The sequence below is a fragment of the Bos javanicus genome, chromosome 14, assembly GCF_032452875.1.
Source record: "Bos javanicus breed banteng chromosome 14, ARS-OSU_banteng_1.0, whole genome shotgun sequence".
NCBI lineage: Eukaryota > Metazoa > Chordata > Mammalia > Artiodactyla > Bovidae > Bos > Bos javanicus.
The window spans coordinates 77,447,128-77,474,558 of record NC_083881.1 but is presented as its reverse complement, the minus strand read 5'-3'; the positions used below and the strand labels follow the sequence as shown (position 1 = coordinate 77,474,558).

Genomic DNA, 27,431 nt, shown 5'->3' with positions numbered 1-27,431 from the left:
AGCATTTACCTCTTGTGACAAGAGGGGAGAAGACTGCTGGGACTCATAGCTGTGTCTTCTACAAGAAGCTACTGCTGGGAAATATAAGCAACCTACCAAATACACAGAAATAAAACATCTAGTCAGGCAACATAAAGTGACAGAGGAACATGTTCCAAATGAAGGAACAAGATAAAACTCCAGAAAAAGAAGTGGAGATAGGCAATCTACCTGGAAAGAATTCAGGATGAATAAGTTTTAAAGATAATCAAAGAACTTGGTAAAGAATGGAATTCTTTAGTGCAGAACTAGAAGTATTTAACAGCAGAGTTAGAAAATACAGATAACAACCAAAGATGAATATAATAACTGAAATGAAAAATACACTAGAAGAAATCAACAGTAGACTAAATAATACAGAGGAATGGATCAGCAACCTGGAAGACAGGGTATTGGAAATCACTGATGCTAAACAGAAAGTTGGACTATAAAGAAAGCTGAGCGTGGAAGAATTGATGCTTTTGAACTGTGGTGCTGGAGAAGACTCTTGAGAGTCCTGTGGACTGCAAGGAGATCCAACCAGTCCATCCTAAATGAGATCGGTCCTGGGTGTTCATTGGAAGGACTGATGCTGAAGCTGAAACTCCAGTACTTTGGCCACTTGATGCAAATAAGACCCTGATGCTGGGAAAGATTGAGGGCAGGAGGAGAAGGGGACGACAGAGGATGAGATGGTTGGATGGCATCACCGACTCAACGGACATGAGTTTGAGTAAACTGCGGGAGTTTGTGATGGACAAGGAGGCCTGGCGTGCTGCAGTCCATGGGGTCGCAAAGAGTCGGACACGACTGAGCCACTGAACTGAACTGTACTGAACTGAAGCCCCTTTGCCCAGTCGCAGAATCCACCTCCCGCCCCGCCCCTTCTTGCCCCGCCCACCCTTCTCGCCCCGCCCAGCCTCCCGCCTCGTCCCCTATCGCCCCGCCCCCCATCGTCTCGCCCCGCCTTCAGCGAAGCGCAGCGGGCCGTGCGTCACTTCCGGCCATTTAAAGGCGGGCCCCGCCCCCGGCGCGCCGGCTCGCGCTCGCACCCCGCCCCCGGTCGCGGCCCCCTCATCACGGCCCCGGGCTTGGGGAGGGGAGGGGAGGGGCGGAGGCCTCAGGTGGGTGGGCGCCGCGCACCTGTAGCTGCCGGGAGCCGGCGACCCCTCGTCCCGCCCTTGGCGGGCGGCGACGGCCGCGGCCGCCCGGGGTCCGGCCCGGCAGGTGGCGGAGCGCGGGGACGCGATGGCGGCGGCCGAGCCCGCGAGCTGCGCGCCGCCCGGGGCCGGCAGTAGCCGGCACGAGAAGAGCCTGGGGCTGCTCACCGCCAAGTTCGTGTCGCTGCTGCAGGAGGCCAAGGACGGCGTTCTGGACCTCAAGGCGGTGAGCGCGGGCCGCGGTCTCAGGAGGAGGAAGGGCGGGCCGCGGGGTGAGGGGCGCGGGGCGTGAGCAGGGGCCGCGCCGCCGACAAAGAGCCGCGGCGCCCGCGTGGCGTTCACCTCAGCGCGCGGGGCCTGGGCCGGGCGCCCTGGGGGTCTCCGCTGGTGCGGACTGGCGGCTATTGTAGGCCATTCCTGTGAGGGCGTCCGTCGGTTGTTGAAAACGCAAGCAGGCAAAACCCGAGTTTGCCACCTCTTCTGGATGAAACAAACAAAACGTGAACTCTTCAGTCCTCCTCTTAAAATAAGAACAGTAAATAAAAGCACCTCTCCCTCTTACACTTCTTGTCACAATCCTGGTGACGAAGAGGGATGTTTGATTTGTGAGTTAATTTGGGATCTGAAGCAAGCAAGCAAAACCGGTGTTTGCCACCTCTTCTGGATGAAACAAAAAAGTCAACTCTTCAGTCCTCTTAAAATAATAATAGTAAATAAAAACTCCTCTTTTACACTTTTCACAATCCTGATGACTAAGAGGGATGTTTGATTTGTGAATTAATTTGGTATCTGAAGCAAGCAAACAAAACCCGAGTTTGCCACCTCTTCTGGATGAAACAAAAACGAAGTTTGAACTCTTCAGTCCTCCTCTTAATAATAGTAAATTAAAACACCTCTCGCTCTTACACTTCTTTTCATAACCCTGATGACTAAGGCACGTTTGATTTGCGACTTAATTTGGTATCTGATACACATGTATAAAAGTGAGACTTGCCATCACACGACGAGGGGACGTTTTATAACTTCCACCAAAAGAGATGGAAGTGCCGCGTAAACTCTCCGGTTTCCTGAGACCTTGTGCTTGGTCTGTTACTACAGTTTCAGAATTTTCAAACAACAACATGCATCAAAAGCTGTTCTGTTAAACAAAGTGACTTAACCGTTCCAGGCCGGATTTGGAAGGATTCCACAGCGCCGAGGAGCAAGAGAATGTGATCACTTGTATTAAAATTCAGCCAGCACACCCAGTTTAAGAACTAAAGCTTTAAGAACAAATGAAAATTTAATGAGTCAGTAAGCATTGCAGGCCTTTCCTAGGCATTACCCCTGAATCTGGTCTGACACGGGGGATTGGTCCTAGCCCCTAAGGGAGTGCTGGGACAACCCTACCTCCCTTGAAGGCTGCAGTTATCAAGGCTGTGCTGAAAGTAGGCTGCAGCGTCTGAGCAGAGAGGGTCTTCTAGTTTTCCCTTACCTGAAACTCAAAAAAAGAGGCCAACTTGATGGCCCCTGCTAGGAGCCCTCCTCTCAGGTTACCCCAGGAGGTGAGGTGTGTCTTGGAATGTCCTCTCCATCTCTTGGATATAATAGGTGTTCAGTAAGTGATTGTTGAGTTATCTGAATTGTTCTACTTTTATACAAAGAAGGCATGATGCACAAATTTTGCATTTTTGAAAGTGATTTCTAGTCTTTTTTTCTGGAAATGTTATTCCTAGAATTTTCCTACACCTTTTGGAAATTCTAGTCCTTTTTTTCCCTGTCCCCTGCCCCCAGCTCTTTCCTCCATACCTCTCTCCCTCCCTAAAAGTGGTTTACAGCATATATAATAGTTATGAACTAAATTGGATTCTGTGTAAAGAATGTCACGGTAAGTTATGAGGTCATCGGTGAAAGCCAGGGATGTTACACAACACAGCTTGCAAACTGCTATTCAGAATCTAGAAATTCAGTTGTATCCTGTGACTTCAGTACAGAATCAGGAAAATTTGGGGTTTTCCAGATGAAACTGAGCTCTAAGGGCTGACTGTGAGGGCTTCTACAACTTGCCTGGAATAGGATGGAAGTTTGCCCTTGCTTTTCCCTCGGTTCTTTTGTGTTCTTCCTGTTTCCTCTGTGGTCAGATTTTGCTGTCCAGAAGTGAAAAAGGCAGTGAGCGGGAAGTGGAGTTTTAATATTTCATAACAACTTTGTTTCATTCATCCTGAAACTTTCCTAAAAGTTCAAAGGTTTCTGCAGTAACAGTAGGTCTCATTATATTAATGACTTTTTACTTGTAGAGAGCACTTTGAAAAAACAGTATTCTTTTTTTACATATATATGAATGTAAATTTCATTTATTTGCATTTGCTCATATATGTGTAAAATCTTTTATTATAAAAATCTTATACTGAAATCTTTCCAATGATGTTTCTTACTGTGCACCATTGTAAAAGATCATAATGACTTTTGATGATACATGTTGAAGATGGATTAACTCTGATAAGTTTCTCTAATTTGAAATTAATTATAAAATCATTTTCTCTTATGTTCTTACTTGGGAGTAGTGTATTTCTTACATTCTTAATTGGGGGTGGTTTATTTCAACCTTATACACTTGATATTTTTTAAGAGCAATTAATGAAAGATTTCTGTGAATATCATGAATATAAAAAATATTATTTTTACTTGGATGTGTATTTAACCATCACATCCAAGTATCTTCAGTTCAGTTCAGTTCAGTTCAGTCACTCAGTCGTGTCTGACTCTTTGCGACCCCATGAATCGCAGCACGCCAGGCCTCCCTGTCCATCACCAACTCCCGGAGTTCACTCAGACTCACGTCCATCGAGTCAGTGATGCCATCCAGCCATCTCATCCTCTGTCGTCCCCTTCTCCTCCTGCCCCCAATCCCTCCCAGCATCAGAGTCTTTTCCAATGAGTCAACTCTTCGCATGAGGTGGCCAAAGTACTGGAGTTTCAGCTTCAGCATCATTCCTTCCAAAGAAATCCTAGGGCTGATCTCCTTCAGAATGGACTGGTTGGATCTCCTAGCAGTCCAAGGGACTCTTAAGAGTCTTCTCCAACACCACAGTTCAAAGGCATCAATTCTTCAGCACTCAGCTTTCTTCACAGTCCAACTCTCACATCCATACAGGACCACAGGAAAAACCATAGCCTTAGATATCCATAAAATATCAACACCACGTAGATGCTATTTTTTCCCTAACTTAGGACATATACTACTGAAGAATAACATAATGCTGTATCTTAGAGATAACTTTCTTCTTAGTAATTTAACTAATTGAGGACATAGCTTAACAAAGCAAACACATTCTAATAAAGCTATTCTAGTATAATTTAACCATAAGGAAGGAATGGAAACACTTTTGAAGTAGTTTAAGATGTTTTTATTCAATATGTTCCTCCTACACCCCCACCATATAGCCTCATTTACAACAGTGGGAGTGGGGTAGTTACTGTTTATTCCAGTGAGATGACAAGTTATGTCATGGTCCTCTCCATTTATGTGGTTTGTCAATTTATGCTGTTAGTAGTTGGCATTTATTGGAAGCTTAGTACATGCCAGGCATTTTACATATGCTAACTAATGTTATGTTCCTAACTTTAGAAATTTGGCTGCTGCTGCTGCTAAGTCGCTTCAGTCGTGTCCGACTCTGTGCAGCCCCATAGATGGCAGCCCACCAGGCTCCGCTGTCCCTGGGATTCTCCAGGCAAGAACACTGGAGTGCGTTGCCATTTCCTTCTCCAGTGCATGAAACTGAAAAGTGAAAGTGAAGTCGCTCAGTCGTGTCCGACTCCTAGCGACCCCATGGACTGCAGCCTGCCAGGCTCCTCCGTCCAAGGGATTTTCTACGCAAGAGTACTGGAGTAGGTTGCCATTGCCTTCTCTGAGAAATTTGGGCTAATCATCCCCAATTCACAGATGAGAAAACTGGTATGTTAAGTAACTTGCCTAATGTCACACAGTAGAAAGTGACAGCTGTGACTTGAAACTAGACAATTTTTTCTTATTTTCTGGGCTATACTGCCTTTCAGCACTCTTAAAAAAGTTAATTTCTTATTTAAGTTTTTCATCTCTGTAAGGGCATGGAATCTTTCTTGAAACAAAGATCAGATCAGTTGGTCAGTCCTGACCAACTCTTTGCAGCCCCATGAATCACAGCACGCCAGGCCTCCTTCTCCATCACCAACTCCCAGAGTTCACTCAGACTCACCTCCATTGAGTCAGTGATGCCATCCAGCCATCTCATCCTCTGTCGTCCCCTTCTCCTCCTGCCCCCAATCCCTCCCAGCATCAGAGTCTTTTCCGATGAGTCAACTCTTCACATGAGGTGGCCAAAGTACTGGAGTTTCAGCTTTAGCATCATTCCTTCCAAAGAAATCCCAGGGCTGATCTCCTTCAGAATGGACTGGTTGGATCTCCTTGCAGTCCAAGGGACTCTCAAGAGTCTTCTCCAACACCATGGTTCAAAGGCATCAATTCTTTGGCGCTCAGCCTTCTTCACAGTCCAACTCTCACATCCATACATGACCACAGGAAAAACCATAGCCTTGACTAGAGGAACCTTTGTTGGCAAAGTAATGTCTCTGCTTTTGAATATGGTATCTAGGTTGGTCATAGCTTTCCTTCCAAGGAGTAAGCGTCTTTTAATTTCATGGCTGCAGTCACCATCTGCAGTGATTTTGGAGCCCCAAAAAAAGAAAGTCTGACACTGTTTCCACTGTTTCCTCATCTATTTCCCATGAAGTGATGGGACTGGATGCCATGATCTTCGTTTTCTGAATGTTGAGCTTTAAGCCAACTTTTCCACTCTCCACTTTCACTTTGATCAAGAGGCTTTTGAGTTCCTCTTCACTTTCTGCCATAAGGGTGGTGTCATCTGCATATCTGAGGTTATTGATATTTCTCCCAGCAATCTTGATTCCAGCTTGTGTTTCTTCCAGTCCAGCGTTTCTCATGATGTACTCTGCATATAAGTTAAATAAGCAGGGTGACAATATACAGCCTTGATGTTACTCCTTTTGCTATTTGGAACCAGTCTGTTGTTCCATGTCCAGTTCTAACTGTTGCTTCCTGACCTGCATACAGATTTCTCAAGAGACAGATCAGGTGGTCTGGTATTCCCATCTCTCAGAATTTTCCACAGTTTATTGTGATCCACACAGTCAAAGGCTTTGGCACAGTCAATAAAGCAGAAATAGATGTTTTTCTGGAACTCTCGTGCTTTTCCCATGATCCAGCGGATGTTGGCAATTTGATCCCTGGTTCCTCTGCCTTTTCTAAAACCAGCTTGAACATCAGGAAGTTCACGGTTCACATATTGCTGAAGCCTGACTGGAGAATTTTGAGCATTATTTTACTATACTTCTACTCATGATAGAAGAGAAAGTATTAATCTCCTGCATTGAAAATGAAAATATTGATGGCATATTCCATGATACTTCATAAATTAAACTAGTCCTGTTTTTCTAGAACTAAGAATTTAAGTAAGTTAGAGTAGTTATGACTGTTGTTAGTTATATGTTGTTGTAAAAATTCCTATTATAACTAGGTTTTCATATTTGCTATTTTGATGCTATATTCAACTTTTTAAAGTATGCTCGATTGCTTATCTTTTTTATTATAATTGTTCAAGTTATCAATTGCCTGAATGATACCTGGATTCATATGATAAAATATTTATGGTATTTCTTATCTCACAGGTCCTTGACTCACACCCATTTATGATTAGCTGATTAATACACATCCTGCAAGAAATACATAATTTAATCTAAGGCCTTAGTTTGTGACATCGAGCAAAGATGTGATGTTACAGAATAAAGCAAGGATTATCCTAGGGAGAGAGATTTAGGTGGAACAGCCAGAACTTTAGTATGTGCTTAAATCTTCACAGGACAATTTCACTTGTGAGTGTATACCTAAAATAATTGAAAACAGTGTCTTGAACATATACCTGTATACTATGTTCATACAGCATAATTCACAATAGGGGAAACGTGGACACAACCCATCCACAAATGAATTAGATAAGCAAAATGTGGTATTATATATGTATAATAGAAGGTTATGCGACCTTAAAAAGGAAGGAATTTCCGACACACGCATAGATGAACCTTTAATACCTTCAGTTCAGTTCAGTTGCTCAGTCGTGTCTGACTCTTTGTGACCCCATGAATCACAGCATGCCAGGCCTCCCTGTCCATCACCAACTTCGGGAGTTCACGCAAACTCATGTCCATTGAGGCAGTGATGCCATCCAGCCATTTCATCCTTTGTCATCCTCTTCTCCTCCAGCCCCCAGTCCCTCCCAGCATCAGAGTCTTTTCCAATGGGTCAACTCTTCGCATGAGGTGGCCAAAATACTGAAGTTTAAGCTTCAGCATCAGTCCTTCCACAGAACACACAGGACTGATCTCCTTTAGGATGGACTGGTTGGATCTCCTTGTAGTCCAGTGGCCTAGCAAGAGTATTCTCCAACACCACAGTTCAAAAGCATCAATTCTTCGGCACTCAGCTTTCTTCACCGTTCAACTCTCACATCCATACATGACCACTGGAAAAACCTTGACTAGACGGACCTTTGTTGGCAAAGTAATGTCTCTGCTTTTTAAAAAATATGCTATCTAGATTGGTCATAACTTTCTTTTAATACCTTAGATAGTCACAAAAAGACAAATGCTGTATGATTCCATTTATATGAAGTGATCGGAGTAGTCAAGTTCATAGAGACAGAAAGAGTTGTTGTTGCTAGGGGAGGGGAGAATGGGAAGTTGTTGCTTCGTGGGTGTTTTAGGGCTCAGTTGTGCTCCCTCAAAATCTCTATGTAAAAGTCTTCACCCCAGGTACATTAGAATGTGATTGTATTTGGAGACAGGGCCTTCAAAGAGATGATTCCGTTAAAATGAGGCCATTAGAGTGAGTGAAGCCAATCTGGTGTCCCTGTGAGAAGCAGTCTGGACCCATGGGCACCAGGGATGCCCGGACACAGGGAAGCATGGGTGAGGACACGGCGAGGTACAACATCTGCAAGCCAAGGAGAGAGACGTCAGAAGAAATCAGGCCTGCCCACACCTTGATCTTGGACTTCAAGCCTCCGGGACTGTGACAGAATTCTGTGGTATTTTTATTATGCAGCCCTAGCAAACTAGTACTGTGGGTGTAGAGTTTCAGTTGTGTAACGTGAGAAGAAGAACTCTGGAGAACTGGTTGCACAGCAGTGTGAAGGTACTTAAAACTACTAAACTGTACACTTGAAAAAGGGTTAAGATGCTAATTTTCAGTTCAGTTCAGTTCATTTGCTCAGTCATATCCAACTCTGTGACCCCATGAATCGCAGCACGCCAGGCCTCCCTGTCCATCACCAACTCCCGGAGTTTACTCAAACTCATGTCCGTCAAGTTGGTGATGCCATCCAGCCATTTCATCCTCTGTCGTCCCCTTCTCTTCCTGCCCTGAATCCCTCCCAGCATCAGAGTCTTTTCCAATGAGTCAACTCTTCGCATGAGGTGGCCAAAGTACTGGAGTTTCAGCTTTAGCATCAGTCCTTCCAATGAATACCCAGGACTGATGTCCTTTAGGATGGACTGGTTGGACCTCCGTGCAGTCCAAGGCACTCTCAAGAGTCTTCTCCAACACCACAGTTCAAAAGCATCAGTTCTTTGGCACTCAGCTTTCTTCACAGTCCAACTCTCACATCCATACATGACCACTGGAAAAACCATAGCCTTAACTAGATGGACCTTTGTTGGCCAAGTAACGTCTCTACTTTTGAATATGCTGTCTAGGTTGATCATAACTGTCCTTCCAAGGAGCAAGCATCTTTTATTTTCATGGCTGCAGTCACCATCTGCAATGATTTTGGAGCCCCAAAAAAAAGTCTGACACTGTTTCCCCATCTTTTCCCATGAAGTAATGGGACCAGATGCCATAATCTTAGTTTTCTGAATGTTGAGCCTGAAGCCAACTTTTTCACTCTCCTCTTTCACTTTCATCAAGAGGCTCTTTAATTCTTCACTTTCTGCCATAAGGGTGGTGTCATCTGCATTTCAGAGGTTATTCCTATTTCTCCCAGCAATCTTGATCCAGCTTGTGCTTCTTCCAGCCTAGCATTTCTCATGATGTACTCTGCATATAAGTTAAATAAGCAGGGTGACAATATACAGCCTTGACGTACTCCTTTTTCTATTTGGAAACAGTCTGTTGTTCCATGTCTGGTTCTAACTGTTGCTTCTTGACCTGCATATAGGTTTCTCAAGAGGCAGGTCAGGTTGTCTGGTATTCCCATCTCTTTCAGAATTTTCCACAGTTTATTGTGATCCACACAGTCAAAGGCTTTGGCATAGTCAATAAAGCAGAAATAGATGTTTTTCTGGAACTCCCTTGCTTTTTCCATGATCCAGCGGATGTTGGCAATTTGATCTGTGGTTCCTCTGCCTTTTCTAAAACCAGCTTGAACATCTGGAAGTTCACGGTTCACATATTGCTGAAGCCTGGCTTGGAGAATTGTGAGCATTACTTTACTAGCATGTGAGATGAGTACGATTGTGCGGGCAAGTTTGAGCATTCTTTGGCATTGCCTTTCTTTGGGATTGGAATCAAAACTGACTTTTTCCAGTCCTGTGGCCACTGCTGAGTTTTCCAAATTTGCTGGCATACTGAGTGCAGCACTTTCACAGCATCATCTTTCAGGATTTGAAATAGCTCAGCTGGAATTCCATCACCTCCACTAGCTTTGTTCATAGTGATGCTTTCTAAGGCCCACTTGACTTCACATTCCAGGATGTCTGGCTCTAGGTGAGTGATCACACCATCATGATTATCTGGGTCATGAAGATCTTTTTTGTACAGTTGTTCTGTGTATTCTTTCCACCTCTTCTTAATATCTTCTGCTTCTGTTAGGTCCATATCATTTCTGTCCTTTATCGAGCCCATCTTTGCATGAAATGTTCCCTTGATATCTCTAATTTTCTTGAAGAGATTTCTAGTGTTTTTCATTCTGTTGTTTTGCTCTATTTCTTTGCATTGATCGCTGCGGAAGGCTTTCTTATCTCTCCTTGCTATTCTTTGGAACTCTACATTCAAATGCTTGTATCTTTCCTTGTCTCCTTTGCTTTTCACTTCTCTTCTTTTCACAGCTATTTGTAAGGCCTCCCCAGACAGCCATTTTGCTTTTTTGCATTTCTTTTCTATGGGGATGGTCTTGATCCCTGTCTCCTGTACAATGTCACGAACCTCATTCCATAGTTAATCAGGCACTCCATCTATCAGATCTAGGCCCTCAAATCTATTTCTCACTTCCACTGTATAATCATAAGGGATTTGATTTAGGTCATACCTGAATGGTCTAGTGGTTTTCCCTACTTTCTTCAATTTAAGTCTGAATTTGGCAATAAGGAGTTCATGATCTGAGCCACAGTCAGCTCCCAGTCTTGTTTTTGCTGACTGTATAGAGCTCCATCTTCGTCTGGAAAGAATATAATCAATCTGATTTCAGTGTTGACCATCTGGTGATGTCCATGTGTAGAGTCTTCTCTTGTGTTATATTTTACTGCAGTTAAAAAAAAGTAAAACGATAATACAATAATGCAGTACCACTGTATACCTAATGGAATGGCAGAAATCCTAAACACTAACACCACCAAATGCTGGCAAGAACATGGAGCAACAGGAACTTTCATTTCCTGTCAGAGGAAATGCAGAATGTTACAGAAGTTTCTTACCAAACTGAACATACTTTTACCATGCAATCCACTACTTGGTATTTACGCAAAGGAGTGGAAAACTTCTGTTCACAAAGAAATCTGCACATGGATGTTTATAACAGCTTCATTCATAATTGCTAAAACTCGGAAGCATTCAAGATGTCTTTGTGTATGCAAACTAATGAATAAACTGTGGTACATCCAGACAACAGAATAGTATTCAGTGCTAGAAAACAGTGAGTTGTGACCATGAAAAGACATGGAGGAATTCTAAGCGCGTATTACGAAGTGAGAGAAGCCAATCTGAAAAGGCTGCCCTATAAAACTCCTACCATGTAAGGGTCTGGAAAAGACAAAACTATGGAGACAGGAAAAGACCCGGGGTTCAGGGAGTGAGATGAACAGGTGGAACACAGAGGACTTTTGGGGCAGTGAAACTCTGGTGTCCTGTACCCAGAGAAGGCACCACACCAACAGGGACCCTAATGTGAGCTGTGGACTTTGGGTCCCTGTGGTGGATCAATGTAGGTTCACCAGTTGGGACGTACCATTCTGGTGAGGATGTGGATCGTGGGGGCAGCTCTGCATGTGTGTGGGTAGGGCGTATAGGGGAGACCTCTGTATTTTTTACGTTTTGCCGTGAACCTCAAACTACTCTAAAAAAAATATTAAAATGCATATGTAAAACTTCTCTGGATACGTCTATTTGAGGGTCTAATTATTAAGCATCTGTTGAATACAAGATGCATGACCAAATGGGAGAAGGGAGTCCTTAGGAGACTAAAGCTCTACAGCACTAATACACATGGTTCAGTTCAGTTCAGTTTAGTCGCTCAGTCCTGTGCGACTCTTTGCGACCCCATGAATTGCAGCACGCCAGGCCTCCCTGTCCATCACCAACTCCCAGAGTTCACCCAAACTCATGTCCATCGAGTCAGTGATGCCATCCAGCCATCTCATCCTGTGTCGTCTCCTTCTGCTCCTGCCCCCAATCCCTCCCAGCATCAGGGTCTTTTCCAGTGAGTCAGTCTTCATATCAGGTGGCCAAAGTATTGAAGTTTCAGCTTCAACATCAGTCCTTCCAGTGAACATTCAGGAGTCCTTTAGAATGGACTGGTTGGATCTCCTTGCAGTCCAAGGGACTCTCAAGAGTCTTCTCCAACACCACAGTTCAAAAGCATCAGTTCTTTGGCACTCAGCTTTCTTTACAGACCAACTCTCACATCCATACATGACTACTGGAAAAACCATAGCTTTGACTAGACAGAGCTTTGGCAGATTTATTTTTGTGCAGAACTATAGGCTCTACACCCCAACGCTTCAAGAAAGCTGGAGGCCTTGAAAGGGATTATACCAACTTTCTCAGTGTGTAGACCAAAGGTCAAATGCATCCGCATCTCCTGGATCTTTAAAGAAAAAAGAAGAGATTCTAACATCGGACCTGGGAAATCGGTTCTGTAGGGCTAGGGAAGGAGCCTAGGAATTGGTATTTTTAAATAGATACTCCCAGGTGGTTTTGATATATACTGACATCTGAGAACCATGGAATGAACTCTCATGCCGCCTCTTTTCTGCCTTATTCATGAATCAAAAAGCACTGTTCTGGTAGTAGAAGGAGTTAAATGTTGGAACAGAATTGACCATTTAGGAGCTCACTAAGACTGATGATGAGCGAAGAAGGCAATGGCACCCCACTCTAGTACTCTTGCCTGGAAAATCGCATGGACGGAGGAGCCTGGTAGGCTCCAGTCCGTGGGGTTGCTAAGAGTCGGACACGACTGAGTGACTTCACTTTCACTTTTCACTTTCATGCATTGGAGACGGAAATGGCAACCCACTCCAGTGTTCTTGCCTGGAGAATCCCAGGTACAGAGGAGCCTAGTGGGCTGCTGTCTATGGGGTTGCACAGAGTCGGACACGACTGAAGCGACTTAGCAGCAACAGCAGCAAGACTGATGAGAGCTACCCTTGCGGAAATGTTGGAGGCTACAGATGGAAGAAATTCCTCTTTTATATGCTCTGGAATAGTTGCTTATGTCTGAGTAGCAGCATATTGTAGCCAGGTTTGATCCCTGGGTTGGTTTGCTATGCCCTGGAGGAGGGCATAGCATCGATCCCCTGGAGAGGGAGGGCATCCCACTCCAGTATTCTTGCCTGGAGAATCCTATGGACAGAGGAGCCTGGTGGGTTACAGTCCATGGGGTCACAAAGTCAACTGAAGCGGCTGATCAGGCACACACACATGGCATTTAAATCTTACATTACTAATTTGAAAGTTATTTCTATAATGGAATAAATTAAAAATGTACTTTTACAGTAAAATTTCTTTCTATTTTACTTACAGGGGAATAGGAAAATTACAAGATTTAAAGTTTCATATTGTTAAAAAGAACAAGATTGGCATTACTGTAGCTGATCATCATTTGTGTTCCAGGGGACTGAGCAGTGAGCGAAATGATGCTCACATGATGCAAGGCCCTCCATCACTGGGGAAGATTCTCTCCTTGACTGGAAACTATGTAGGCACAACTGGAGACATGATAGGTATATTCTCATTTAGGGAAGAGTAAGGAGGATTTAGTTGAGACCCACAGTTAACAGAGATTTCATTAGCAGAGTGCCCAAGTATAGAGCTTTTGCTAATTTTATGCATCATTTTCTTTTTAGAAATATCTTGTTAAATTTTTAAAGGTAGAATTACTGTTGTTCAGTTGCTCAGTTGTGTCCAACTCTTTTGTGGCCCCATAGACTGTAGCCTGCCAGGCTTCTCTGTCCATAGGATTTTTCCAGGCCAAGAATACTGGAGTGGGTTGCCATTTCCTTCTTCAAAAGGTAACTTAACAGGCTAGAAACACACTTTGAATTACTAGCTCACAGGGAAAAAAATAACAGAGAAAGCCTAACAAATCTGTTAAACGGATCAAAAGATAAAATACATGAAAGCATAATACACAGAAAACATCAAATGAGTAATAATTGAAACCTACTAGTTTCTCCAGGATGTGAATGTATCCAGTTGCTTTCTCCTTAGTAAGGTAGTTAAAAATTCAGGCATCTGTTGTCTACAAGAAAAGCACCAACAAAGGAAAGGAATCAAAAGTTTTTAATTGTGGTATACCAGGCAAAGAGAAATCAGGAGTGAAAGTACTGATTTCCAGAGAAAGTCTGCCTTAATATCAGGTGCACTCAATGGCATAAACTGATGGAGATCATAATTCAAAGGTGAATCGTAAAAGTCACTGTTTAAATAGTGCATAGCAACATGGATCACACGTGCATTTGTCTGGACGTGTGTTCTACATTATTATTATGATAAATATGTCTTATAAATACATTTCTTTTAGATTTTGCCATTTAAGACTGAATTTCCATAATTATTAGTTCATGGATCTCCCTTTCTGTCTTAAACTTAATATGTTTGTACAAGGGAGGTTTACCTTTTTAAAGTTAAAGTATATCTGTTGAAATAGCATTCAAATAGTAGAAAACTTGGGGAAAATGAATATAGTCTGGAATAAAAACTACCCAGTACACCACTACCCCAAGAGCCACTATTTTCAATTTTCAATGTTTTCCCCAATTTGTCACACCTTTTTATAGCTGAGGTGGTAACTTTTATTTTCTCAAATTGTAAACATAAATTTTGAGAGCCTCAATTTAGAGTTATCATCAAGAACTCACCATTCTTATAGATAGGTATATAAGTTGATTCTAGCTTTTTTCCATTTCATTAAGTATGAGTTAACCAGTGTGTACCCTGGCCCTTTCCTCAGTAGCTTGGAGCTTACAGCTGTGGGGCAGAGGGAGGGAGACGGGACCCTTCTCAGGGCTCAGAGGGGTGTGGCCTCCCTGCTCAGCCCGGGACCCACAGACGGGAGAGCCCCAGAGCTCCAGGGGGCAGTGAGGGGCGAGCCGGCTCCACGGGCCTCAGAGACTCCGGTGCTGTTGTCACATATGAAGTGTGAGCATTTAAGGTCAGGTGGTTCTCCTTAGGGACTTCCCTGGTGGCTTAGACAGTAAAAGCATCTGCCTACAATGCGGGAGACCTGGGTTCGATCCCTGGGTTGGGAAGATCCACTGGAGAAGGAAATGGCAACACACTCCAGTATTCTTGCCTGGAAAATCCCATGGATGGAGGAGCCTGGCAGGCTACAGTCCATGGGGTCGCAAAGAGTCAGACACGACTGAGTGACTTCACTTCTTCACTTCTGTCTACCATCACTGGCCTGAAATCACAGACGTGAAAGAATGTTATTATAGTCAACATAAGCATCTAACAGATGGTTCTCTTCTTAGAGCAGCACCCAGCGCCTCAAGGACCCAGGACCCTCCGTGTGTCCTTCCCCCTCCTCTTCCAGCACCCAGCCCTCCAGCCGTAGTCCTTCTGGGGCCTCCACCTCTACTTCTGCCTTAGGGATGCCGGAGCAGACCTTCCCTTCTGCCTGGAGCAAATGTTTACACACACACACTGCCCCCCACTTCCCTTTTGCCTGGAGCGCATTTTGACACACATACACAAATACACACCACACCCCACCCCCACCCCGCCCCACCTTGGCCAGTTCTCTAAACCCTGTGGTCTCAGTGTAAATGTTTTCTTAGATGCTGTGATAGATAGAATATGACTCCTGAAAGATACCCATGGCCTAATGCCTGGGACCTGTGACTGTGTTATGTACTTACCCGCTTCAGTTGTGTCTGACTGTTGGACCCCGTGGACTATAGCCACCAGGTTCCTCTGTCCATGGGATTCTCCAGGCAAGAATATGGAGTGGGTTGCCGTTTCTTTTTCCAGGGGATCTTCCAGACCCAGGGATTGAACCCGATTCTCCTGCACTGCAGGCAGACTCTTTACCATCTGAGTCCCCAGGGAAGCCCTGGAGGAGAGAAGCCACTGGCCAAGGAGTGCCGCAGACTGGAAGCCGAGGCAGGGTCTGTGCTAGAGCACCCCGAAGAAGCACAGCCTCGCCGTGACTCGAACTCAGGGGGTCATGTTTGGACTTCTGTTTATAGAACTGTACGATAATACATCTGTGTTGGGTTTAGTTCAGTTCAGTCGTGTCCGACTCTTTGCGACCCCTTGAATCGTGGCACGCCAGGCCTCCTTGTCCATCACCAACTCTTGGACTTTACCCACACTCATATCCATCAAGTCGGTGATACCATCCAGCCATCTCATCCTTTGTCCCCTTCTCCTCCTGCCCCCAATCCGTCCCAGTGTCAGGGTCTTTTCCAATGAGTCAACTCTTCGCATGAAGTGGCCAAAGTATTGGAGTTTCAGCCTCAGCATCAGTCCTTCCAATGAACACCCAGGACTGATCTCCTTTAGGATGGACTGGTTGAATCTCCTTGCAGTCCAAGGAAAACTCTCAAGAGTCTTCTCCAACACCACAGTTCAAAAGCATCAGCGTTCAGGTTTCTTCACAGTCCCAACTCTCACATCCATACATGACCACTGGAAGAACCATAGCCTTGGCTAGACGGACCTTTGTTGGCAAAGTAACGTCTCTGCTTTTGAATATGCTATCTAGGTTGGTCATAACTTTCCTTCCAAGGAGTAAGTGTCTTTTAATTTCATGGCTGCAATCACCATCTGTAGTGATTTTGGAGCCCCCAAAAATTAAGTCTGACATTAGTGGTAATTTGGGATAGGAGCAATAGGAGACTGGCTCAGATGCACTTTCTGACTCTTCTCCCTTAATCTGAAGTGGCTGAAGTTGGTTCCCATTTATTCTCTTTCTCAATTACCTGTTCTTTTTCTTAATACCCTTTATCACAAACGGGATTGATCTTCCTTTATTTGTTTGCCTGTGGTTCCCCTCCAGACCAAGTGCTCTGTGAGGTGAGGGTCTGTGTACACACAGTACATGGACCGATTCAGCCAGTCTGTCATCATTTCAGTTCAGTTCAGTCGCTCAGTCGTGTCCGACTCTCTGTGACCCCGTGAATTGCAGCACGCCAGGCCTCCCTGTCCATCACCAACTCCCGGAGTTCACTCAGACTCACGTCCATTGAGTCAGTGATGCCATCCAGCCATCTCATCCTCTGTCGTCCCCTTCTCCTCCTGCCCCCAATCCCTCCCAGCATCAGAGTCTTTTCCAATGAGTCAACTCTTCCCATGAGTTGGCCAAAGTACTGGAGTTTCAGCTTCAGCATCATTCCTTCCAAAGAAATCCCAGGGCTGATCTCCTTCAGCATGGAGTGGTTGGATCTCCTTGCAGTCCAAGGGACTCTCAAGAGTCTTCTCCAACACCATGGTTCAAAGGCATCAATTCTTCGGCGCTCAGCCTTCTTCACAGTCCAACTCTCACATCCATACATGACCATAGGAAAAACCATAGCCTTGACTAGAGGAACCTTTGTTGGCAAAGTAATGTCTCTGCTTTTGAATATGGTATCTAGGTTGGTCATAGCTTTCCTTCCAAGGAGTAAGCGTCTTTTAATTTCATGGCTGCAGTCACCATCTGCAGTGATTTTGGAGCCCAAAAAAAGAAAGTCTGACACTGTTTCCACTGTTTCCCCATCTATTTCCCATGAAGTGATGGGACTGGATGCCATGATCTTTGTTTTCTGAATGTTGAGCTTTAAGCCAACTTTTCCACTCTCACTTTCATCAAGAGGCTTTTGAGTTCCTCTTCACTTTCTGCCATAAGGGTGGTGTCATCTGCATATCTGAGGTTATTGATATTTCTCCCAGCAATCTTGATTCCAGCTTGTGTTTCTTCCAGCCCAGCATTTCTCATGATGAACTCTGCATATAAGTTAAACAGGGTGACAGTATACAGCCTTGATGTTACTCCTTTTCCTATTTGGAACCAGTCTGTTGTTCCATGTCCAGTTCTAACTGTTGCTTCCTGACCTGCATACAGATTTCTCAAGAGACAGATCAGGTGGTCTGGTATTCCCATCTCTCAGAATTTTCCACAGTTTATTGTGATCCACACAGTCAAAGGCTTTGGCATAGTCACTAAAGCAGAAATAGATGTTTTTCTGGAACTCTCTTGCTTTTTCCATGATCCAGCGGATGTTGGCAATTTGATCTCTGGTTCCTCTGCCTTTTCTAAAACCAGCTTGAACATCTGGAAGTTCACGGTTCACATATTGCTGAAGCCTGGCTTGGAGAATTTTGAGCATTGCTTTACTAGCGTGTGAGATGAGTACAATTGTGCGGTAGTTTGAGCATTCTTTGGCATTGTCATCAGCTTCTAACAAATAGAATGGATGTGATCAAATTTGACTTAGATGAAAAGGCATTCCCAGCAGGGTAGCAAGTGCCAGAGGCTAGAGAAAGAGATGGTACATTTAAGAAGCTATAAATCAAATGACTATTGAATTTAGAGAATGTGATTGTCATTTAGATATGATTATAGGCCTGAACTAAGGTAGTTCAGTTAAAGTCAATTGCTCAGTCATGTCCGACTCTTTGCGACCCCCTGAACCTCAGCACGCCAGGCCTCCTTGTCCATCACCAATTCCTGGAATTTGTCCAAACTCATGTCCATTGAGTCGGTGATGCCATCCAACCATCTCATCCTCTGTTATCCCCTTTTCCCCCTGCCTTCAGTCTTTCCCAACATCAGGGTCTTTTCAAATGAGTCAGCTGTAGAGGCAGTGGAAATATAAAGAAGTGAAGAAATATTTAGTTGTAGAAGGGACAGAACTTGGATACTGAGTCTAGGCAAAGGATTGCCGAGTAATGGCGTGGTCATCTGAGTGGATGGTGGTCATTTTCACTTAGATGTTACAAAAAGAGAAAAGGAATTTGAAGCAAAGGGAAGTTCAGTTCTAGATATGTGTGAGATGCCTGCAGGCCATCCTTGAGTGAATATTTAGCAACCTGTGGGATTTATGAATCTGGAGCCCAAGAAGAGACCAGGGTTACCAGTTTGATTTGGAAATGATTGGTTTATGAGGTTTAGAGTGGACAGAGGACTAAGTGGAATTCTGCAAAACACAGCCCAGGAGCAGCAAAGAAAAAGGAGACTTGGAAACAGCCCGAGACCGAGTAGGAAATAAACCTGTGAACTGGTGGCAGCAAGGCCAGGGAACAGTGTTTGAGGAAAGAGGGAACCAGAGTCAAGTGCTTCGGAGGATACAAGACTTTGTAGTATCCGTTGGATTTAGCAACAGATGTCCAGGAAACATTTTTGGCATTTAGACATTTTGAATGATTTCTGCTTCTGATAATCTAAACAATGACTAGATCAAAGGATATTAAAAATGCAAAAAACTTTGATGGCTGTTGCCAAACTGCTTTACAAAAAAAATGATACTTATAGTCTACTAGAAGCATATAATCATGACCAGGAACCCTCACCACATCAGGACCAGCCTAGTGGCTAAAAGGTCAGCCCACCAGGCTCCTCTGTCCATGGGGATTCTCCAGGCAAGAATACTGCAGTGGGTTGCCATGCCTCCTCCAGGGAATCTTCCCGACCCAGGGATCGAACACAGGTCTCCTGCACTGCAGGCACATTCTTTACCGTCTGAGCCACCAGGGAGCCTACATCCTGACTCTATTTACCATGTTAAGTGGCCTTGGGCAAGTTACTGAGTTTACTTTCTGCTTTTACAAAATTGGTGACAATGGTTGTTATTATACAAATGGCTAAAGGGAGTTCTACGTTTAAAACACTGAAAGTGCCCGGCACATTGTAAGTGCTGTTTCCAAGTAGATAACTGGGTATTCTGATGTTTTCATATTCTGGAGATTTGAAAGGTGATGAATAATAATATCTCTTTTTTTTTTTAGTCAGCTTTATAAAGGTGTGATTTGTTCAGTTCAGTCACTCCGTCGTGTCTGACTCTTTGCTCCCATTCTAAGTGTACGATACAGTGAGTCTGACAAAGGCTTGTACCTGTAACCACCACCACAGCCAAGTGTAGAGCATGTCCATCACCCCAAACAGCTCCCTTTTGCCTTCTCCCAGCCACCCCCCGACCTCCACACCCCGCTGAGGACCATCGCTCTGTTTTCTTTTCCATGGATTAAAACTCAGAGCTTCATGGGAGTGTGCTCATACAGAATGCACTCCAGCTTGAGCTGCTTTCCCTCAGCAGGACATTTTGGAGACTCATGCCTTTTGTTACCTATATTAGTAGTTCATTTCTTTCTGTCCCTGATTGGTATTTCGTTTTGTGGCTGTACTTCACTTTGCTTACCCATTCACCTGCTGCTCCCAAATTTGGGCTTTTATTCAGGTACAAGTCTTTGTATAGAGGTGTATTTTCATTGTTTCAATTTGCATTTCTTTATTCTTTTGTTGACTCTTTAAAAGTTTGAAAACTTTTTTAAGGCTGTGAATTTTGGGGTGTGAAATGTGTCTTTTGTCTGTTTTAATTTGTGGTTTTAATGCTTTCTTATATGTGAGTTTTAATTATTGAAATACTCAAATCTTTATCTTTTCATTTTAATTTCTTCTGTAGATTTGACATTTAGAAGTTTTTGGTGAAGGAAATTTTTGATATTTTGATGCATATACATGTGTGTGTGCGAGACAGATCGCAGTTATTTGGGGGTGGGGGTTAATCAGTCTTCGGAATAGGCTGCCAGTCACAGTTACGAAGGAAACTGACATGGAAATGGGGTGTAACTCAGCCATCGGGCACATGCACTGTAATCCCTTTGAGATTTTTAGGTTCATTTTAAAATCTGACTACTGTATCCTTGTATGTGACAAGTCCAGGTATTCTGAAACCATTGTTTATCCTTTAGATAATAAGATTTTTGTCCATAGCAGGAGTTTTCTGATTAGCTAAGGGTTTATGTCTATTAATAACATTTCTTACAGAAGAACATTTAAACCATTTTGGTTTGAAAAATTTCCAAAATCCATTACGTGTCTGCAGTTTAAAGCTGAAAAGACTGCACTTGGTTTTGGTGTAACTCAGATTAGTCATGATGAACATTATTCTTTGTATCCTTTAGGTGATAACCTAAGGATTATCACCTTAGGTTTTGAGGTGATAACCCCAAAGCTTTTCTAAGTGTGGTGGATTATTGCTGTGTCCAGTGGCCTCAGTGTCGTCTGCTTTGTGAGTTTTTATCCTTCCTATAATCTCTGCCACATCCTTTGATGGTTGTTGCGGTTCCTCACCAGTGTCCTAGATGGTACTTCCAGTTTTCTTGCGCACACTGACATTAAATAGCCCCACCATTAGGAATCATAGAAAAGGAATAAATAGGATCCAAATGAGCGAACTCTTTTTGAGTAGTAAAATATAGTTTTTTGCATCTATTTTTGCTTTTCCACAAGCCCTTTCTTCTACTTCATTGTGCTTGACTGTGTTCTGAAGTATTAAAGTTGCAGATAAATAAAGATGGTCCTTACATTCCATAATACATTTTTCAAAGGTGGGTGTTTTCTTACTATAAGTGAGAAACTGAATCAATAATAGTCATAATGACTAACACGATGTAATACTTGTGCAAGGCACTCTGCTCAGTGTTTTGGATATACTCATTTAATCTCAACATCTTAACTGCTATCTCACAGCCTAGCCCATGGCCCTGACTTCTTTGCCACTTCTACGGTTCCTAACTTCTAACCATTAGTTCAGTCACTCAGTCATGTCCGACTCTGCAGCCCCATGGACTGCAGCACGCCAGACCTCCCTGTCCATCACCGACTCCCGGAGCTTACTCAAACTCATGTCCATCAAGTTGGTGATGCCATCCAACCATCTCATCCTCTGTCCTCCCCTCTCCTCCCGCCTTCAATCTTTCCCAGCATCAGGATCTTTTCAGATGAGTCAGCTCTTCGCGTCAGGTGGCCAGGGTACTGGAGTTTCAGCTTCAGCATCAGTCCTTCCAATGAACACTCAGGACTGATCTCCTTTAGGATGGACTGGTTGGATCTCCTTGCAGTCCAAGGGACTCTCAAGAGTCTTCTCCAACACCACAGTTCAAAAGCATCAATTCTTTGGCGCTCATCTTACTTTATAGTCCAGCTGTCACATCCATACATGACTAACCATCAGGGTTATAAAAAATGTGCAGACGGAGAGCCGGGTGGTAGAATAGCAGATGCTGCCTAGTTTGGTTCCTGGTATAACAACATAACATACATGAGAATTTCAAAGCATGCAGCTGGGGACTCGGGCGAGCAGTCTCTAGAACTGAGTCTTAGCAGGCTTTTTCTACTTAAATAGATATTTTATCAACTGTCTTCTTTTTCCTTTTGAGAACTCTGTGGTGACTTGGCGTAAGACAGTACAATTAAGCTTCTTTTGAAAAGCTTATGCAGAGTCTGTTCAAACATTTTAAGAATTAGAACAAAGTTAAAGCTTGTGCACTTGAAAATATATACAGTAGCAGTTAGTTTGGGGTAGCGAAAGCACCGCAGACTTTTAAGGAGAGATTCCTTCAGGAAAAGGTCACTGATTGAAAACACTTGGATGCTTAGTGCTGGTTCTGGAGGGAGCGGTTTGTATCCTTAAAGTAAGTAAGTTATTTTGTGGTGTTTAATTTCCTTATTGATTTAACAGCTACAGATGCCTTGAAAGCAGAAAAGCAGCCTCCTCCAGGAACTCTGTCCTTTTTGCCCCCACCTTCAGTAATCTCTCTTTTTTCAGTCTCTTATAACACTTCACTTTCCAGAACTGTTTCATTTTTTCAGCCTCATTCTAGAAGGTGGTAGCCATGGTCTCGAAGTCTTGAATATGTTTACAATTTTTTTTCTGGTCATCATTTTTAAATAAATAAATAAATAAATACATGGAAATGAAGATCTTTTGGCTTTTTCAGACCATTTTTATACTCTCAGTGAAACCATCAGTGGTACTTGAATTGCTATTCAGTGCATCTGTATAGCTTGGGAACTTTTGACTGTCCACCACATGTATTTAAAGTCTTTTAAAATGATAGCCCATTTGAAAATATTTTGCCACGAATTTGTTTCATAAATGTATAATTAATGCCAAATTTCATCTGACTGTTCATTAGCCTTCTGAATCTGCTTCCTAAAAAAACAGGGAGAATGATACCTACTTTACAAAGCAGTTGTCAGCATTAAATTAGATAATATCTGTGAACGATCCTATTACACAATTACCCCATTACTGGCTTATAAATGGTTCTTAACTGTGGGTTGAAATCAAACATTTTACATCTCAATTATCTTTAACAGTGTTTGAAATGAGTAATCTTATCATGAGATAAAGCAAAATAATTATCAAATACAGTTGAAAATGAATTTGCTCAGGTTTTTAAAAAATTCTCATTAAAATATTTTATAAGCCGTCTTGACGCATCACTTGAGGTCCTCCTACCTTATTTTCAGGATCCCATCACTTGTGCATGTTTGTGTGTGTGTGTGTAGCTAATTGATGTTTTGTAGTGTTCCTGCTGCACGGTTTTGGTTTCTGGATCTGGACCTCCTTGCTGTAATGCTAGTCTCGGAAGCACAGCAGCCAAGACGCTGAGTGCACGCGTGGTAACAATTGTGGTCCTGGAGAGTGAAGTTCCTGCTTTGCAGATGGAGAACCTGAGAGACAGGACGTTTCCGTAGTTACCGTGTTTATGTCAGCCCTTCTGAACGCAGCGTCAGGCTCCATGGGGATAACATCCTTGAGCAAATGAGCTGCAACTAATCCTAACCCAAATAAAGCTTAGCCCCCATCTCTCCGACCCGAGTTAGCAGGGGTCTTACTGGAGTCATCTGCTAAAGTGAGGGGGCGGGGCCAGAACGTCCGTGAAGCCCTGTTAGCACTTACTCGTGATCTCTGTCAGCTCTCCGGGTTGTTTGACTTGTCCACCTCTTAAAAGCATCACAAGCTCTTATTTTGTTCAAACTATGGATATCACTTTGTTCACTGGTGGTGAGATTTTTAGAAAAAGATCTCATATTTGGAGGGGAAATCTGTGTCAAAGGGTTCTGTCTATCTGTCTGTTCTGTAAACTCAAGCATCTAGTAGATGCTTCCTTTATGGCTTATGCTCCCCTTACGGGTCAGGTGTTACAATAGTAAATGTAAACTTTCAAAGTAAATTTAATGCGTTTGACACATGGGTGTTTATTCAGTGCTACAGGGCAGCATGGGATGAAGCCGCCCCTGTTTTGTTCTCTGCCTGCCCCTGTCAACATCCTGGCATTCTGCGGGGCCTCAGGGACATGCCCAGAAATGCCAGTGGCTGAGCTTAGTGGGGCCCAGCATTGCTGCTCCAAGGCTTGCCTACCTTGGGCTCTCCTAGACAAGGATCACACTTTCTCCTCTCAGCCACCTCTCTCCTCTCTCTGCTGGAGGAAAAGCACCCAGAAGGAGGTGCCTAACCTCTCACCTTATCTTCCGTCGTACAACCTCTCATCATATCTACTATCATATAACCGTTATCTGTTGCCATATAACCGCTCACCATATCTACCGTCGTGTAATGGCTCACCGTATCTACTGTAGTGTAACCTCTCAACATGTCACTGTCATAATTTCTCACTGTATGTACTATCGTGTGACCTCTCACCGTGTCTACCGCCGTGTGACCTCTCACCCTATCTTCTGTCGTGTAACCTCACCGTATCTACCGTCGTGTAATCTCTCACCTCATTTACTGTCATGTAACCTTTCACCGCGTCTGCCTCCCTGTAACCTCTCACCACATCTACCGTCCCGCACACGCGCGCTCCTGCAGAGCTCCGGTTGGTAGTGTGCCCTCTTACTGTCTAAGGCTGATTGCCTCCGCTCATCTGGTCACGTCCCCCGCTGCCCACCTTCCACTGTCTCTTTGGCGGCTGTCCCTTCTCTCTCCTGCATCACAAATTATCCCTCTCCCCCCTTGACCAGGTCATTCCTCTCAGCATCCTCACGTGTGGAAATTGTTCCCTTTTTAAAAGGAAAGAGAGATGAAGGAAAGTGGAAACTTCCTGGGGAGGCCCCATAGTTTCCTGCAGCCACTGCCCCCTTCTGTTCCTCTTCCCAATAAATGTCCTCAGAAGAGCTGTCCACTCCAACTTTCCTTTACTCTTGTCTTAATCTCTCCAAGAAGGCTTTTGACTCTGCTGCTGTCAAAACTGGCTGCAAGGTCACCACGATGTCTCCATAGTCAAATCCAGGGATGCAGGCTCGGTGAACTGGCTCCCCCTGCCAGCAGCCCTTAACACACTCACTGTTTCTTGGCTCTTGGCTTTCAAGACCCCACTCTCCCTGCTTTTCTTACTTCAGTGGCAGCCTGTTCCTCATTCCCTGGATCTTTAACACTGCCAAACCCAAGGGTTGGCCCTCAGACGTCTTCCGTGTCTATGCTCACCTCCTAGGCGAATCCAGTGGGTGCCAGGCTGTGTCCTAAAATGTCTTACTTACTGATGACTCCTGATACTGTACCTCCACTGGGACTTCTCCCTTAACCCACACACTTCTCATATCCAGTGGTCTTGATTTCTCCCCTGGGGTGTCAAAATGGCCAGAGCAGAGTTCCTGATTTCCAGCGCCCCAAACCTGCCCCTCCTGCAGCCTTCCTGTCTCCAGCTGCCTGCGTCAAAAAGGGACGAGTCGCTGTCAATTGCTTTCTCAGTATCACCTGCTTACCGTACCTTCAAAACAGATCCTGGATGTCACCATTTCTCAGTCTCCACGGCCATCTCTTGAATGGATTGTCACCGCTGCCTTCTCACTGGTTTCCTTGCTTCCACCAGAGAACCTTTTAAAACACTGAGTCAAGTTCCCGTGTGCTCAGAGCTTTCCAGTGGCTTTCTGTTTCAGTGGGGGGGAAAGCCGGTCTTCACAGTGGCTGCACGAAGGCCCGGTGACATGGCCCCTGCTGCCTTTTCTTCCTTGTCATCTCTGTCTCCCTCTCCCTGTCTCTCCCCTCCCTCCTCCTCTCTCCCTGCCCCACCTCCCGCCCACCCCCCCCCCCGCTACTATTCCACCTGTCCTCCCCCGCACCTCTTCCAGGTGTTCCTGGGGTCACTGTCTTCAGTCCAGACTACTTTATCAGGGAGCCCTTCTCTGAAAAGTCTGTCAAATGCAGTACCGGCCTACATGCGTTCCTCCTACGAGAATACTTACATTAATACATGTTCACTGCCTCCCTCTTTTGAGGGCAGGGCTGTTGTTCTGTCACCACTGTATCCTCAAGACCCAGAACAAGCCTGGCACCCCGTGGGAGCTGAAGAAATGAATGAAGTTGGTGATGATTCGTGGTATGGGTTTATGAATACAAAGGTCTTGGATTACTTAATAAAATTAAGAATTTAATGCAACTTTTTAAAACCCTGCATAAAAAATATGATAGGTCCATATCCACGCCAACTCTTATCCTTGATCCCTTGTTTCAACCTGTATTTGATGATGAGGCTGTTACCAACATTTAAGTATAAATTACCTAGAGGACAGTGTGCTAAGATTATCCTGCATAGCCCCCACAATTCAGCATATGTTATCCCATTTTATGAAAAGGAAATGAGGTTTAAAAAGCCTGAAGCCAGTTGAAGACAGGAAGTGGCAGGGCTGGGTTGCATCTGGAGCTGGTGTGCCCAGCTCCAGAACCAGACTTCAGCTGATGCAGCTGCTAAAATAAAAGCCTCCTGGAGATCCTCTTTAAGTTTGGTCATTTGTATGTTTATATGCTTTAATAGATTTTTAAGAAATGATACTTCATTTTGGGAATCAGGGATTCAATTTTGTAATTGTTCAGTCAGTCGTGTCCGACTCCTTGCAACCCCATGGACTGCAGCACGCCAGGCTTCCTTGTCCATTACCAACTCCCGGAGTTGTAATTGTTAAGCAGTGATAAATAATAATGGAGAAGGAAATGGCAACCTACTCCAGTCTTCTTGCCTGGGAAATCCCATGGACAGAGGAGCCTGGCAGGGTACAGTCCACGGGGTCACAAAGAGTTGGACATGACTTAGTGCCTGAACAACAACAAATAAACTGTAAATGAGATACTTTTCACAAATTTTGAACTAAACTTGAGATCTCCTGAGAGCACAGAGTCCATGCATGGGGTTCCTTGACCTAATCACCCGAAGCCGCAGCACCAAATACCATCACGCCACAGTTAAGTTACAGTATATCGACTCTGGGTACACAGGCATTCAGCCCACTGTGGACAGTTGGAGCAGGACAGCCCCATTTTATGCTGACAAGTATTGTCCCAGACTTAACCCAAAATATGGAGAAAAGGAGTATTTCTGAACATCTATGTAGCTGGCAGGCTTCTTCTGTAGTCTCTGACAACTGTTTCTCAGTGTAAACAATATTTAATAAATGTCTTTCTATCCAGACAAAAAGAAAAGTTTTCAGCAAACTCCGGGATACAGTGAAGGAGAGGGAAGCCTGGTGTGCTGTAGTCCATAAAGTCACAGAGAGTCAGAGGAGACTGAGCGACTGAACCACAATGCAGACATTAGGTAGATATTAATAAGTATATTATATGTGAGGTAATCCACCAAAATGGATAGATTTTATGTTAATTATAGAATGAATTCTTATACTATTTTATGAATAGACAATACAGATCATGGGAACCCATGTAGTCAATGTAAGATGAAATAAGAATGATAAGGATGATTTTATTTAATAGATAAATAATAATAAATAACTCACTAAATAAATA

At 44.0% G+C, this 27,431-nt stretch overlaps 1 protein-coding gene across 2 annotated transcripts in view; it reads left to right on the top strand.

Moving 5' to 3' along the window:
* The first annotated feature begins 1,061 nt into the window (after positions 1-1,061).
* Positions 1,062-27,431, top strand: part of E2F5 (E2F transcription factor 5) — a 35,875-nt gene continuing 9,505 nt past the window's right edge. For both annotated transcript variants that reach the window (XM_061439466.1, XM_061439465.1), the window contains exon 1: positions 1,062-1,404. In XM_061439466.1, coding sequence (XP_061295450.1) covers positions 1,267-1,404 — 138 coding nt within the window. In that variant the 5' untranslated portion in view covers positions 1,062-1,266. The remainder of the gene's footprint in view (positions 1,405-27,431) is intronic.